The sequence below is a fragment of the Oreochromis aureus genome, linkage group 10 (assembly GCF_013358895.1).
Source record: "Oreochromis aureus strain Israel breed Guangdong linkage group 10, ZZ_aureus, whole genome shotgun sequence".
NCBI classification, from domain to species: Eukaryota; Metazoa; Chordata; class Actinopteri; order Cichliformes; family Cichlidae; genus Oreochromis; species Oreochromis aureus.
Genome location: NC_052951.1, coordinates 2,594,517 through 2,609,455, shown reverse-complemented (window position 1 = coordinate 2,609,455; position 14,939 = coordinate 2,594,517). Strand labels below are relative to the sequence as shown.

General features: G+C 45.0%; 1 protein-coding gene across 14 annotated transcripts in view; it reads right to left on the bottom strand.

Moving 5' to 3' along the window:
• Positions 1-14,939, bottom strand: part of auts2a (activator of transcription and developmental regulator AUTS2 a) — a 316,198-nt gene that overhangs the window by 31,425 nt on the left and 269,834 nt on the right. For all 14 annotated transcript variants that reach the window (XM_039618431.1, XM_039618433.1, XM_039618432.1 and 11 more), the window contains one exon: positions 2,009-2,057. In XM_039618431.1, the coding sequence (XP_039474365.1) occupies positions 2,009-2,057 (49 nt within the window). The remainder of the gene's footprint in view (positions 1-2,008; positions 2,058-14,939) is intronic.

The window sequence follows — 14,939 nt, the reverse complement described above, 5'->3', positions numbered from 1 at the left end:
CAGCCTCGAGGTGAAGCCGCACGAAGAGGGAAGAAAACAAATCAACGTCTGAAAACACAAAAGACGCATTTTCATCAGTTGGATTTTCTTTTCAAAATGCAGTGTAGCCTCAGGCTTCAGAGGGAACACAGAAAATACACTGTAATTATCGAGTAGGTGAGAAGGCTGTTTAAAAGATGAGGGACCAGCACTAAGCCTTCAAAGAGACCCGAGCTTGCCCTGGGCTGATTTCCAGTCTTGCGGCAGTAGAAGGAAAAACACACTCACACACACGCACACACACACACACACACACAGCCAAAAGTCAGTCGTTACCAAAGCTGCACATCAGCAGCAGAATTACAATGGCCTTTTCTTCACTTTGTTATTTGAAGGATTATTAGCTTTATTCCAATGAGTCACGAGATTATTAACAAACTACATTATTAACAACCTCTGTCAAAACAAACATTCGGTGCATAAACTGCACAGAAACGCTGTAATAACACTGTGTCACAGAAACGTCAAGCTAGTAGAAAATCAGCATGAAGTGATTCTTAGAGTTTAAAATCTACAATATGTTTGATATGTTCACTTATTGAATATTCGAGTAGAATAAACATGTTATGAACCATTTCTTCACTGAAGAGCTTCGTAACAAATAAACCCTTGCTTTGCTTTATGATGAACTGTTTGTCCAAAAGTGCAAAAAGAAATATGATGTATGAAGAAAGCGCACCAACTGTCAAACAAATGGAGACTTTTTGCACCTGCCTTTGAGCAAATATTGACACTCATCATCCCACAAACGAGTACTCTCTCGCTCTCTCTCTCTCACACACGCACACACACACACACTCTCTATTTTTGCTGGAGCTGTTGCTTGTCCAGAGGTTTGCTGCATTAGCGTGCTGGTAATCCCCTCCAACAAAAACCCACCCGACTCTTTTAATCTCAACACTACCCTCAATAAAAATACCAGTGGTCTCTGCTCTCTCGGCACCTGGATTCTTTTACTCGTCTTTTGCAATTGTGTCAGGTATTAGCATATGGCAGGACTGGATGACAGGGGGCAGAGGTGGTAAAAGAGAAGAAAAGAGGGCATATTTAAATGGAAATAGGGGCCAAGAGAGCGGGCTATCATGGAGCAGAGAGAAAGCAGATTTTGTGTACTGTTTCCCCAGTCAGATCCTTTCATGGTAGGGGAGAGAGGGTGGCCCTCTGTTGATTTAGGCTGCACAAAGGAGGCCTTAATCCTTTCAAGGGAACCAAATCAGTCCGCAGAGAAGCTTCTTGTCAAGCACGGCCATTGAACACACCAATGGATGCCACAAATCAAGGCCGGGAGGGAATCAAAGGCCAGAATATGGGAAGTGTGTATGGAGGTCTGGAACAAGCATTAAGGGTGGGGGGTTGGGGCTACAAGGACCTATCCCAACTATCTCACCCATTTCTACCAAAGCCCCGAAGGGGTCATAACCTTGGTCTCCTAGCCTCCCTCTCGCCCCGCGTGGTAACTCCCCTCCATTACAGAGGAATGTCCTTTCATGGGGGCACCTCCATTATCCCTGAGCCAGAGAAAATGGGGCTGCTTTTAACAGCAAATTAGTGACTTGATAATGAGGTCACATGTGGTGTTGGCACACTGAGGCCATAAACAGATGCCTTTCCTGCCCTCACAGCATAAGTACATCCTCCTCCTGCTCTGGCTTCAGCAAAGGTCCTGGTGCATTTCAGCACATTTGAAACAAAGGCTCACCAAAACGCTCACACAGCCTCACAGCGTCACACACCGACGCGGAGAAATATTTTCACATTAGACGATAACTGTTTGAGTCTTTGTGTACGGCGACGTTACATACAGATGCAACCTGGGTAAACTGCTATTGTTTTAAATGCCCACAAATAAGAAATGTGTGGAATATGAAGAGAACACCGCACGGAGACAAAGTACACAAATGTCAACGTGGCGATATCTGCAGAAAGTGCAATGGTGACAACACATCATCACAGAAACAGAAATGCATACCTTTAACTGCAGCTGTGCTGAAAAATTTCTCGGAGCTGGCATCGGAGACCTGGGAAAAAAGAGGAAAACATCACATTCAGCACAGAGTTACAATTCCCCAAGATGACACTGGAGCAAACCGATTTTGGTTCTTTTCTCCTCCACCAAACTTTCCAAACTCTTTTATGACATTTTTAGAGATGATGTACAACAATGCCTGTGCTAACCGAGAGAACAAAACACATATCACACTCACAGCAGTCACTAAAACATAAAGCAAACTCTGGTCTTAAATTAGCAGAAGTTTTTTTTTTTTTTTAAATATACAATTCTGGAAATGTGTTGCTGAGCTGTGTGCTCCAGTTTTACTGGCACGCATGCAGTCATGCAGTCATTGTTAGGGCACGTGTGTGCATGCCGCTTTCCCCAAATCCTGTCTATAATTATCAGGACAGCCTGAGTATCGTGATCAAAACCAACACTGGGCATCAGACTGAAACAAAACAAGTGGCACTTCTTATTCTGGCCACTTGATGGCACTGTTGCTCCGTGCCAATTTGTTTTTAAAGCCTCACGATTCCTCCAAGCGTCTCAGGCAGCAGCGCGCCGACACCATCAGCGTGCTAGAATAACATGTGCGGTGATGGGATTTAAACCTGAATTAGACAACAAAAGCCACGCGTAGTTTTTAAAACAGGTCACGCTTAAACTACATTTCAAACACTGCTTTTGACACATTTCACATCATCACAAAATGCCACAAAACGCACGTAGTGAAGACAGGAAAGAAACGGAACAACACCCGTTGAGCCCCATGTGAAGACGGACTGACAGCTTTCTCTGAATAAAACCAATTTCTAATAACTGGCTTTGTGGACTCATTCGCTTTGGTTTTGTTTAATGCAGAAAATCTGAATTTCGGAAGATTACATTTTAAGAGCAGTGCTTTGTTTTCTTGTTGACATGACATAACCTTAATGACAAGAATATTCGAAATCTGCGGCCAGTGACAGCTTAGTTATGCGCACTTGTGTCTTTTATTTTCACGTTAAGCACGGCAATAAATTCAAAATAATAGGAAATGGTGCTCGTGAGAAAGACATTTTTTATTATTAAAATCATACACTTGGGTTTGTTCACTAATGCAGCACGGACAGGATGTAAACAATGAAAGCTGCAGGATAAATGGCAACACACAGACCGTTTTCTTTGCACGCTTTAAAAAAAGTCTTCCTCACGTTATTTTGCACATTACCACACACAATGACAAACACGTCGTGGATTAAGAAGCGGCTCCGAGCCAGCGCGCATACCTTCGATGTGGCAAGGGTAGCAAGGAGTCAGGATATTACTTTTCTCGGTCTGGTAAATATGGCCTCGTCTCACATTCTGCTTTTCAAATAGTATAATCCATACAAGAGGCAGCGAAGTCTACTCCGTTTAAACTGAAGACAGCCATGCGAAAAGAGAAGAAGCCTTTCCAAGAAAAAAAATCCAAAGCCGTTCACAAAGCTACTGCGCCCTTTGGACAAAGAGAACCATGTGTCTCGCCACGGAGAGCTTTTGCATCAGCAATGAGGCGAGGAGGGAGAAAAAAATCCTTTGATCCACCTTCCTTTCCTGTTCGGGACTCAGTGTGTGTGCGTGTGTGATTTTTTCACGTATATTCTCCTGTCGGAAATATCCGTGAGAGGTAACAAACAGGATCCTGGAGGGTTTGTGAGTCGGTGCGCAGAAAGGGGCTGCGTCCGATGGAGCAAACCAATCCAACAAAGCGCACGGCCACTTTTCTCCGTGGAGACAGAAACGCAGGGAAATCACACGAGCAGTGAGCAAAAATTCACTAGGTATAGACCCACTGTCGCGCTGGGTGCGCTGACAGATTCCGATCGTGGGCACGCTACAGCCTCTCCCCGTCCGCTCCTAAGCACCAGACAAACTCCCATTCATCCAGCAACTGACTGCTTGTGTGCTGCTGCCTTAACGGTCGGGTCCTCCCACTTCCTGATTTCCAGGCGGTCTTGGATTCAACCACAGTAGTCCTCCTTGACAAGATAAACACACTTGTGTTTTTTGGGGCTTCCGAAAAGCTTGAACCTTGATTGCAGAAGTGCACATCGACGCATTTACCTTTTGCGTAAATGGCGCGCAAAAGCTTCGACGGCAGCGCACCACAGAAAGATAAGGAGGCAGCGAGAGAGAGAGAGAGAGAGAGGAGAAGAGGGAAGAAGAGAAAGGCGAGAGGGAGGGGAGAGCCAGGGCAGAAAGATAGTCTGTCACTCTGTACAGAGCAAGATGATGTCAGCCGCTAATGAATTCCCCAGTAGGGTGCTGCTACCGTGAGGGGAGGAAAAACAAAACGCTCCTTTATGAGCAGCATGCACCTCCTCGCAGCCCACAGGCGCTGTCTTCCTGTTGAATCAACTCCCACTCCACTGGCCTGAAGGGAGGTCAACTGGTAATATAAAAAGCACTTTGGGTCATTCAGCCTCCAATTTGAGTGCTGCGCTCTCCGTGGTCCACCCCGACAGAGCAGAAAGCTAACTAGCTTCCAGCCCTTAAACTACAGGAAGAAGCCATGCCTACTGACTGTATGAGGCTCCCAGGCTATGTAAGGTTATTTGTTTGGCTGTCCAGGATAACAGAACATTGCACCTTCTAGTTGTTTCCATGTCTTGGTATGACAGCATGTGTATTTTGAAAGCAGCATATTGATTTAGAGGAACACTATTCTGCAGGATTCCCACTTCTGATCTGAGAAGCAATGGCGCTCATCCTTTTTTGCCAATATCACACCAAATGAATCCGGACGGAAAGAAAATCCTCTTAATAGTGCGAGTGTTGCATCCTATGGCTTGTCTAATGAGCACTAACCCACTGGCTGGGAGGTCAGTGGATGTACAATAGAGTCACATTGCACAAGCTTTTGCTGCCAGCTCAGTCGAGCAACCACAGAGCAGAAAACAGACTTAGCTCATAGCTGAGATGCTAATCCGTCCCTCGGTAACGGAGAGGATCTGTTGGCTGGCTGGGATAGGCCATACAAACATCAAATGGGATATACAGTGGCCTGAGATTTACAACGGCAAAACAAATCCTCACTTTGAGTTAACACAACAGCATTCCTCCAAACTGGAGTCAGATTCCCAGTCTGATTAAGCAGAACATTTCACATTTAGCAGAAGAGAAAGAATTAAACACACACTTTGTGGGGATGTTTCTGGAAACACTTGCGGCTTACAGAACAAAGAATGTGAAGTACCATCAGGCAATGGGAGGGAGGTGACCGGGAAAAGTCCAGCCACTCGGTTCAGCTACAGAGGATAAATGCTCGGTCACAGAGGGCCTGGGAGAAAGACCAGACCATGTGTTCATCAAGTTAGAGGCTGCTGTTAAGCATCCTTGTGTATGCATTGTGCGCTGAACAGCTTTAACTAATGAAATAATTAATGTCTTGATTGCTGCTGCTCATAGGCTGGGAAAACATCTTTGATCGCTACAGTGAAATGATGTAGCTGTACGCTGCACACCCACGAGCTCTGTGTGAGCACAGGAATAATGCACAAGAAGTCTCAAATGAGTTGCAAATGTAAAAACGGTGGTTACATGTAATCAGATCACATGGATTCTTATGTTTAAAGCGGCGATTGTGAGGAAACATCAAGAGCGTTTTGTGGTTTGGCTTCATGATATGTATTTACGTGACTGCCACTGACAGAAAATGGCTACCAGTCCTTTTCACAGGCCTGTGCGATGCAGCAGCAGCAGCTACGAACAAGCTGTTGTTCTCCATTCGAAATGGTCATTATCAGATGTGAGAGCGACCGCAAGTCTGTGATTACAGCCCCACTGCCAAACAATCGCCCGGATCTCACATTATTTTTAATTCAAATGAAATGGACAGAGACAAACACACATTCAAATGAGGACCCTGCACAATTTCACATGGAAAAAAAAATCTTCTGTGCAAGAGAATGAGGCACCGAGATCAAACGCAATGTCTGGATGAATGCTATGTATCTCAGTAATTGCTGTCTGGGCATGCAAGTTCTATCTATAGAGCATCAGCTTCAACACTGACATTTTGTCATCTTTTATTCTGTTTTTTGGACGCTGATTCTCCACTTCAAAGAAGCCATGAACATGTTTGTCTCCCCCGCAAGCTTGGTTTAATTTTACAGGAACTCTCCTAGATTACAATCACAAGGGACTGGTTTGCCTTTATGAGCCTTCCTGCCATTACGCCAAACTACCCTCATTTAAAATATTACTGATAAGTGTAAGATGAGTGCTGCCAATGTAATATGTTAAAAGCTCTTACTACATTTGCCTGTTGGCTCCAAACTCTGTTGTTGCTTTGCAGTGCTCGTGTATTCAACCTGACACTGAACAGTCATCATCATCATCATCAGAGGTGAACAGCATTCATCTCAGGTAGGTGGGTACTTCAGGAGCAGTTTCACCACACACTGAAACCTCTGTCAGAATGATACGCTTGAACTCTTGGTGTAACTGTATGTGTGCAGTCACATGAAACTGAACGTTTTATGCATTACTGTGTAAAACTAAATACACCCACGCTGCTTCCATACAGATTTCAGAGGGTAAACTGAAGCCAGGTGCTGCTAATCAAAAACGCTCAATTAAATGACCAGCAGCCAGTGTCAGCACCTCCATAAGCACAAGTTTTGGAAGCTTGCTGGTCTGGAACACGGAGGAACGACATCAGCAATGATCTTAAGGAAGCACCTGGTATAGCCCGACTCGAGCCCATCAGTCAACAGTGACAGAGATTACTCACCAGCAGAAAACATTCAAGACACTTGCCAATCTTCCAAGAAGCTGTGCAATGCAAAGTGCAAAAGACTTTACACTCCTCTGTGCACCAAAGTGTGGTTGCACCTTAAGAAATAAATGTATAAATGAATGCCTGCAAATCAGGTGCCCTAACATTCCTCCACAAACGTCATCCAGGTGGTCCTAAAAGCCACTGGATCATGTGGAAGCACTTGCACTCTCTGAACAGAATACTAGAATGGGAGTGACCACCAGGTATAACCGAGTGTCTGTGGTGAGCCTGCACACTTCCTACTAATGAGACGGTACTGCAATTAGTGTTTGGGAGAAGTTCCTCGTTAAATAAGAACGAAGTCTAACTTCTAGACCAAAATAGAAACAAATAAAATCCCAGATGTTTTGCAAATACTGTGTAATCGGAATTTTAATGTAAGAATTACTAATGACAATTTCTGTTCTTCCTACAGGGAAGCTGATTCTGGCATTCTGATGTATGCTGATTGGTTAGTCAAACATTTATTATATACTTGTTGCCGTATAGTCCAGCTGTCTGAAATCATCAGTGTGGGCGTTTCTAGAAATGTTCTGCTGAACAGCTGACGGGCACGATGATATTATTATTTACATAAAAGGATGTACTGAAAAAAGTAACTCCTCACGATGGATCCTTGAATACGTTTTCCTGCAAACAACAAAGGTTAATAACAAGCAGGGTGAAACCTGCCGTCACACATGATGTGCCATCGGCTGGCAAAAAAGCTACTTTAGTAATGAACATGTCTTAACGACATTTAAGACATGATTTATTCTGCACCTGTGCACTTAAGAATGCACGACATAATATTTACATTCTAAATATACTTGCTTTATTCCTACAGCTTTTAAAATAAAAGGAGTAAATAGTAGGCCGACCCTGAGCCAAGCAGGGAGCGGTGGGGCAGAAGTCAGTTTTTAAAATTTCGTCCCATAGATATGAGTAAAGCATTATCAACAACACTACTCATTTCTCAAAGAAAAATTTGTGAAGGTTAAACAACTGAAACTTTACTTAGCCCACTTTACACAAAGAAACTCAACCACTGCTCACACCCCAGTGGCTCAAACACCGGGGCCTCAGGAGGGGGCTCTGCTCTGTTACCATCATCTTAAAGGCAATAACAAAGCCACCCCAGTCTACCTTCATGCCTTTTATACGCACCGCTGAGGTGGAAGAACAGCGTAATATTCCCGTCTGGAACATGATGCGTTAAGGGGCTCATGTTAGCGTGCTGATGCTGTACTTAGCAAGTTTAATATTGATACTTTTTTTTATATTAGCATGCTAATATTTGCTAATTAGGAAAGGGGAAAAAATACAGCAAAAGGTAATTGGAAACTCATTAGCCCGCAGGTATTTGTTCATAAACCAAAGTATCGGGCAAATTAAAATGTTAGTTTGTTGCCACTGGTGGATGAAAAGATATTATATTCCATCCTGAGGGAAACATCATTGCAAGCCGTCCAACAATATTTCAGTGGACTGACTGCCTAACAATGTGTAGCTAAAATTAAGTAATAATTCCACCTTAAAGAAAAGGTTGGAGCCATAGTCGTTACACAATAGATACTGACCCCCGCCCCCCCAAACACCACTTGATTGGCAGGTGGCGCGACTGAGTTTCTGGAGCTATTGGACTTATCGAAATAATGCCTGATTAAAACCTGTACGGTGTTACAAGGATTATTTTTAAATAAATCCCTGCCTTCAGAGGAAAGGCTGGGATTAGATCACACCCTCCTTGTTGCTTAAGTTCAGAAACATGGAAATGTAACGCACCTCTAAGAACTGTGAAATATTTCTAATTGCACACATACAAACCCACACACTTACACATGCCAACACTGCTTCTCACAGACTCTGGAGGGTGGAGAGAGGGCGTTTCATTTTTTTTAATATACAAAATGTTATTGTTTTATATATTTATTTATTTTTATTTTTTTTTACAGTCATTACATCCGACCTTATCTCCCAGAGCCTGCACTGGTTTGTCATTGACAACCGGCTCTAATCTCTACCCCCTCCTGACAAGCAGTACTGACAGGCCCTTTCTTTCCAATTCCTCAGACACACAGCCAGACATAAATTAATCTGTCACTCATTGCTAATATTAATGTGGGGATGGCACAGGGCTGTGCACGCAAGCACACAAAAGACAGACGCGTCCAACATTAAAAACCACTACACAAACTGGGACACCACAGCACTGGCAGAGTGGCAAAAGCCTTTGGAAAAGCTGACAGTCTCATCTGTTGAAATGCATCAATCAAAAAAACCCCAAAAAAACAGAGAATGAGAGATTTGAGAACTTTTGAGCTCACAACTTCATTTCCATGGAATTGCTTTTCAGTGTTAAACTTGTAACTAAAAATGCTAAAAATGAATCTCCACTTTGCATCTCTCTCCCATCCTGTTCAAACAGCATGGCATTCTGGGAACATTAAGGCAGATTGGTCGACGCAGGAATGAAAGCAGCTATCTGATTCAATGACGAAACCCCTAAAAGCAGACGCTCTATGTTATAATAAAGATTCCAGAGCCGAGAGATATGACTCTCACATCATGCCAGCCAGTTAAGCAGCAGAAAAGTATTTCTTCCGGTTGTTAAAAGCCTGTAGAGACCATGTTATCTGCTTATCTGTATCTGCTTATCTCCCCATGGTCTCTGAAAGCAGGCCGGGGCCGTAGGAGTTCAAAATAAATGGCCTGATCAATGGCAGACATTATCTGGATCTGGTAGGCAATAATCAGATCCAGTTGACATCACAGCCGCAGAAAGAACTGGCCTGTCAGCGGGAACAAGCCTACTGCGCTCGCTATCGGTCTAATATCGCCGCCGTGGGACTCGCTTTGGAAAACAATGCAGACAAGAAAATTGGTTTAACCTTTCCTGCCTCCAATGCTTTGGTTACATCCAGATTGCAGCCCCACCCCCACCCCCACCCCCACCCCCCACCAGTACTCTGCCCAGTCAGAAGAAAAATGGGAGACCTTTTTGGCTAAATTACAGACGTCGCTGTGGAATGTGGTCTGTGGGCAGCAAAGCCGGTGATAATTTCAGACCAATCACTCCCGTCCCTTCTAGCAGAAAGCAGCATATGTGCAGCCCACACCAAACATCATACATATTTGGCATATTTTACCTTGAACATTTTCATGTAATGTCAGGATAATTACTAAATCTGTGTGCTTATTTTTGGCACTGTTGCTTAATGTTCATATGGAGATTTAATGGACTAAGAAAATGAATTGCATTAGGGTTCGAAACAAAGGCACGTGGCAGGGAAATCGGAATTTTAATGCACCGAATTCTGAGAAATTATTTGTTTGCTTTCATCTCTACATCATGTTAGTGGCCTTCAGTACATCTCTGAAGTATTACTTTTCGCCTGAAACGACGGCATAAACAAGATTTAGTGCTGCTTGTCATACAAATTCATTAATTATCGTACTGTTAACTTCACCGAGCTGTGATGTCACGTGAGCTCAATGACAAAAACCTCAAAACAATAAATAAATAAATAAAATAGAGCTTGTGTTGCATTCTTAATTTGACCCCAATTCTTTCTGTGAAGCTTTACCATGGAGCCGTATCCCAGACAGAAACATTCATAACAGATAACCCACTGCATGACAAAGCCCTAGCTTTCATTTTCTCCCTAATCTGCATGTCTTTATATTTGCGGGGACCCAGCAGACATCTACAACTTAAGAAGTCTGCTGTTGGAACCCCCACAAGGCCTCAACTTAATACTAACTGAGAGCAGCCACGCTCGCAGGAATAATATTTCCCCTTTTTGTTTCTTTCTTCTCAGCGGCGCGATGAGAGCGAGGAGACGAGGGGAGGCGGGGAGATAAAGGACAGGGAACTAGAGAGGAAAACAAAACAAGGGCAGATGAGGGGAGACAGACAAGATGGGGAGGGAGAAAAAGCCAACTGGGAGGTAGTAGAGCTGGGGGGGGGGCAGCCTGCTGTGTCTGTTAAAAAGGAATAGCTACAGGAAGCACTGAGGAAGTCACCACTAAGGCGCTGTATTAAAACCTGTCTGACCCTCTGCAGACCCCCTCGGCTGACATAGCACGGTCAGAGGGATTAGGTCTTCTGAAACGCTCCGTCAAGACCATTCTGTCAGGCGCCGATGGAGACAAGCCCCACCCACTCCCCCTGCTTGCAACCGCATGCTCCACTCAAACAAGCCCCTCCAGGGGCCTCTCTATGCTCAACAGCACCAGAGTGGGGGCCTGATGATAGGCTCTCTAGAGGGATACGAGATGGGCCGTGGACATCAAAAGCCAGCAGCGTGATAGACAGCAGGGAGGTCTCTGCCCATCCTCAACCTTTCTTCTTTTTCGTTTTGTTGTTGTCCCCCTCTCTCTCCATCTACGCCCCCTGGCCATTGAAGGGATTCTAATTGCATTTTGCAGGGCCCGGAATAAATGAGGTCGTTGTTCTGCCCATAGTAGATCCCCTGCTGGGAGGATGAATGATGGGATGGAGAGAAATTGGACGTTAGGCCCTTTTGAGACAAAAAAATGAAAGGTAAACACAAGGTGCTTCGCAGGTCACCGAGGAGGGACAATTCTGGGAGCCGCCACATTGAGAAGACAGCTAGAAAGCCTTGCTTTTAGGCTCCCTGTCAGACGGCGGCTGACAGGCTATCTGCTGTCTGTGCTCGTAGCAGCTCCTAAAAAGGACAGTTCTTCAAATTGCACGTCTTTAACTCTCACTGCGATCAGGGCCTTATGCTTGCAGACTGTGTGAGTGAGCACGTGTACTGCAGAGGATCTTCTGCCTCTATCATGTGACTCTGAGTGTTTTAACATGTCAGGATGCACTGAGACGCTGCTTGGATACCCTCCCTGACCTCACTGCCCCTTTGCTGCTTATTGCCCCTCTGTGTAACACCAGAACACGGGAGTCTGGTTGAACAAGGAGAACTCTGTATGTATGTCTGGGTATGTCCATCTAAGCGTGTGTTTGGAGACACAAGCCATTTCGTCAGTGAATGCCCTCCTTTCCCCTGGTGGTGTCCCAAAAGTGTAAAAAGGAGATGATGGTTTGTGACCTACATGTGAAACTGGTGGTGGGCCAGAGACTGGGGCCACAACTGATCCGCAGGGGGTCTGTCTGTTGACAAAAAGGCGAGGCCTCTTCCGCTTTGAAGCCCTGTATATTTAAATATTTCATGACCCCCTCATCTCCAGACCCTTTTATCAGATTTGTGCTCTGGCTCGTGGCTGCCTTTCATTAGCGGCACAGAGAGGGAAGTTAGTGTCGATCTAATGCACCCATCAGCGAAGCAGATCTGAGAGAGCCTCTCCCGTACCCGGGCCCTTTTGGCACTCTCCATATCTGGAAGACGATCTTGTTAAATGCTAGTAACAATTACACCAATTACAGATAAGCCTAACTGTGTCAAAGCCACAACATGATGTTTACAATGATTAGCATGCAGTGTTATCATCAGGGATGGTAATCAAGGCTAGTGCCTGGTACTTCACATGATCACAGGGCTCTTTATCCGTCACTGTTGATAAAAGGCCACCGGCTGGAGATGGAGCCGAGCAGAGCTGCGTTTCGGCACTAACTCGTGCGTCGACTATCTAGTGTCAGTTAATGCACGGTGGGTTTGACGGGAGACTTCACAAGAAGTCTTATTAACTGCACAATGACATCAAATAAGAGAAGATCATTATTGTCAAAGACACTTTTAGGATCTCAGCAAAGCGGTCACGGCTCTGCTCCCGCAGTGAAAAGTTCTGATAATAGAAATTACACAAACGTGAATGATGCGACTTTATTGCAGCAAGGCGGAGTGTGGCATGTGCCAGTAGATTTCCACGAGGGCGCGTGCTGGCTCGGTGCAGAGCACCAGTCTAGAAATGCATCTCTGAGACTGGTGACCATGACATAAGGCCCTGCTTGTGCGCTTGTAATAGAGATGCCTTTGAGAGCGGCCCGCGTCTGCCTGCGGGACACATTCCACGCTTTCCTCCACAAACTCAGTGCCGCTGTCAGGCTCTGGGTCCTAAATGTGCACATTGTGAGGCTGCCTCGCTGGCTGCCTGACAGCAGAACATTCACCATGGGGTTATTTGAGTGGACCCAGTCTCTCAGGGCACAGACAGAGCGTGCTCTCTCTAACGTGTGTGATACTTTGTAAATGGGTGTCTTATTTAAGCGTGTCAAAGATCCACCTTAAAGTTTGCTTTTGACACTGCAGTCGCATCAGTGGAGATCATAAAGCGTGTGTGATCATGTGACTAAAAACTGAAACGGACACAGATCTCCACGGTCATGTGTCGGTGGGGGCCAATCATCAGTGGCCATCTCAGTCGGGCTTACCATGCAGCGTGTTTACCAACACCAAGCTTCAACAAGATGATGTGGGACAGCTTGCTGTCTGTCTCACTGGCTCTTGCTGACACTCGTACACAAACACGCAGCCTGTAAGAGGATTTCCAGCAGCAACAGGCACAGGATTATCCAGAGCGAAAGCTAAAGCGCCACACACATCTTGACCCAACCTCACATGGTCGGATGCACAGGTAAACAAACAAGATTCCCTGATGGAAACTGTGGTTTGGCCGGGTCTTTGCTGGCTCCACTGACACAGGGCTAAACAGTTTGTTACACAATAAAGCTTGAAATAAGATGAAGGCTGAATGAACAATATGACAGCCCACAGTTTGGGGTCGATACATGTTAGGCTTCGTGCTAATAGATACATTTTTGTAAACTGCTAGAGCATGTTATTTTTGCAACACTGAGCAAAATATGAAACCTTCTCATCGTCATATTCTTGACTGTCTCGATGGCATATGAAAAGTTGTCATCGCGTGCTTTAATCGCGTCTTTCTTTTAAAGTCTGTTTGCAAGCCGAGACAATCAGAGTTTGAATGGAGCTGCCGGCAGAAGCACCTCCGGCTGTGTATTTCTTTGCTGTCAACTGATTAGTCTGCTCCGATGGCCACATTGTTACGTGGCAACAGAGGGCATTTAGTTGGCTGGCCCCGAGGAAGTCAATCAGAGCGAGTTCACTGACTCTCTGACCAGGGATATTAGAGCAGCGTCTTTTAGTCATGCTTGAGGGAGTCCAGGCTCCGACTGCACTAAAGCCTCTGGCGTGCAGGGGAATCTAGCCGGGCCAGGAAAGCACCTGTCATTCAGTAGCGCTTCAGGCACAACAACACCTGACACTGCTCATGAATTCACACGGAGAGAGGCATGCAGACGCTACATATGTGACATACTCACCGCCTAGTATGCTTCTTCACGAGCTATATGCTGCTGATGCATTCCCATACCATTAAAAATATCCACACTATATGTGTGCGAAAATATACACACAATTCATCACACAAACACAGTCGCACACGTCGCCTGCAGGTGCCCTCTTGAGACACCCGAGGTGACAGATGTGTCAAAACAACATATTGGTTTCACTCCTTTTTGTCACGGTGTTGCTTTGTTTCTTTACCCTAACAGCAGAAGCAGGAAAAAAACACTGGATCTGATTTGCACTGCATACTGCTGATGCATTTTTCACGAGTTACTCCGAAAACACCATGTTCCTAGACATTAAAAAGCAATTTAGCACTCCCAGGATTAAAAGCGCATGTTAAATTGAAGGCTACACTTGGTGTGGGTATGAAAAATTGAGTGGCTCCTTATATTAACCAGGTTGAGCGCAGCACACAGCATTTAGATAGACGAAATGGAATCTTTTAGCATTACTAATTCATCCGCAGGAAAGCTGTGGTTGAGATGTTGTGCGCAACTCCACAGCAGAATACAAACACAGTGCCGAGGCTGAGCTACATCTCGTCAAACGCGTGCACACTAGGTGGATATCCATCAGCAGGGATTGTTAAATGTAACCTACTTTTCTCGGTTCTTTTATTTCTTTCAAGCTGTGCCTCTTCTGTTCACTTAGACATGCTGAGAGCTGTCCCCGTGAACCCTTATTCTATAAATCCATATACTGTCCACACTTTATACTGAGATAACAGGAAAAGGAGAGCACTCAAATTCCAACATGGCATCAGTGATCTCTGTGATGTGAACCATAGCAGGGTGAAGGGCGCTGTGGGCCTGTAGACATCCATGTATAAGCT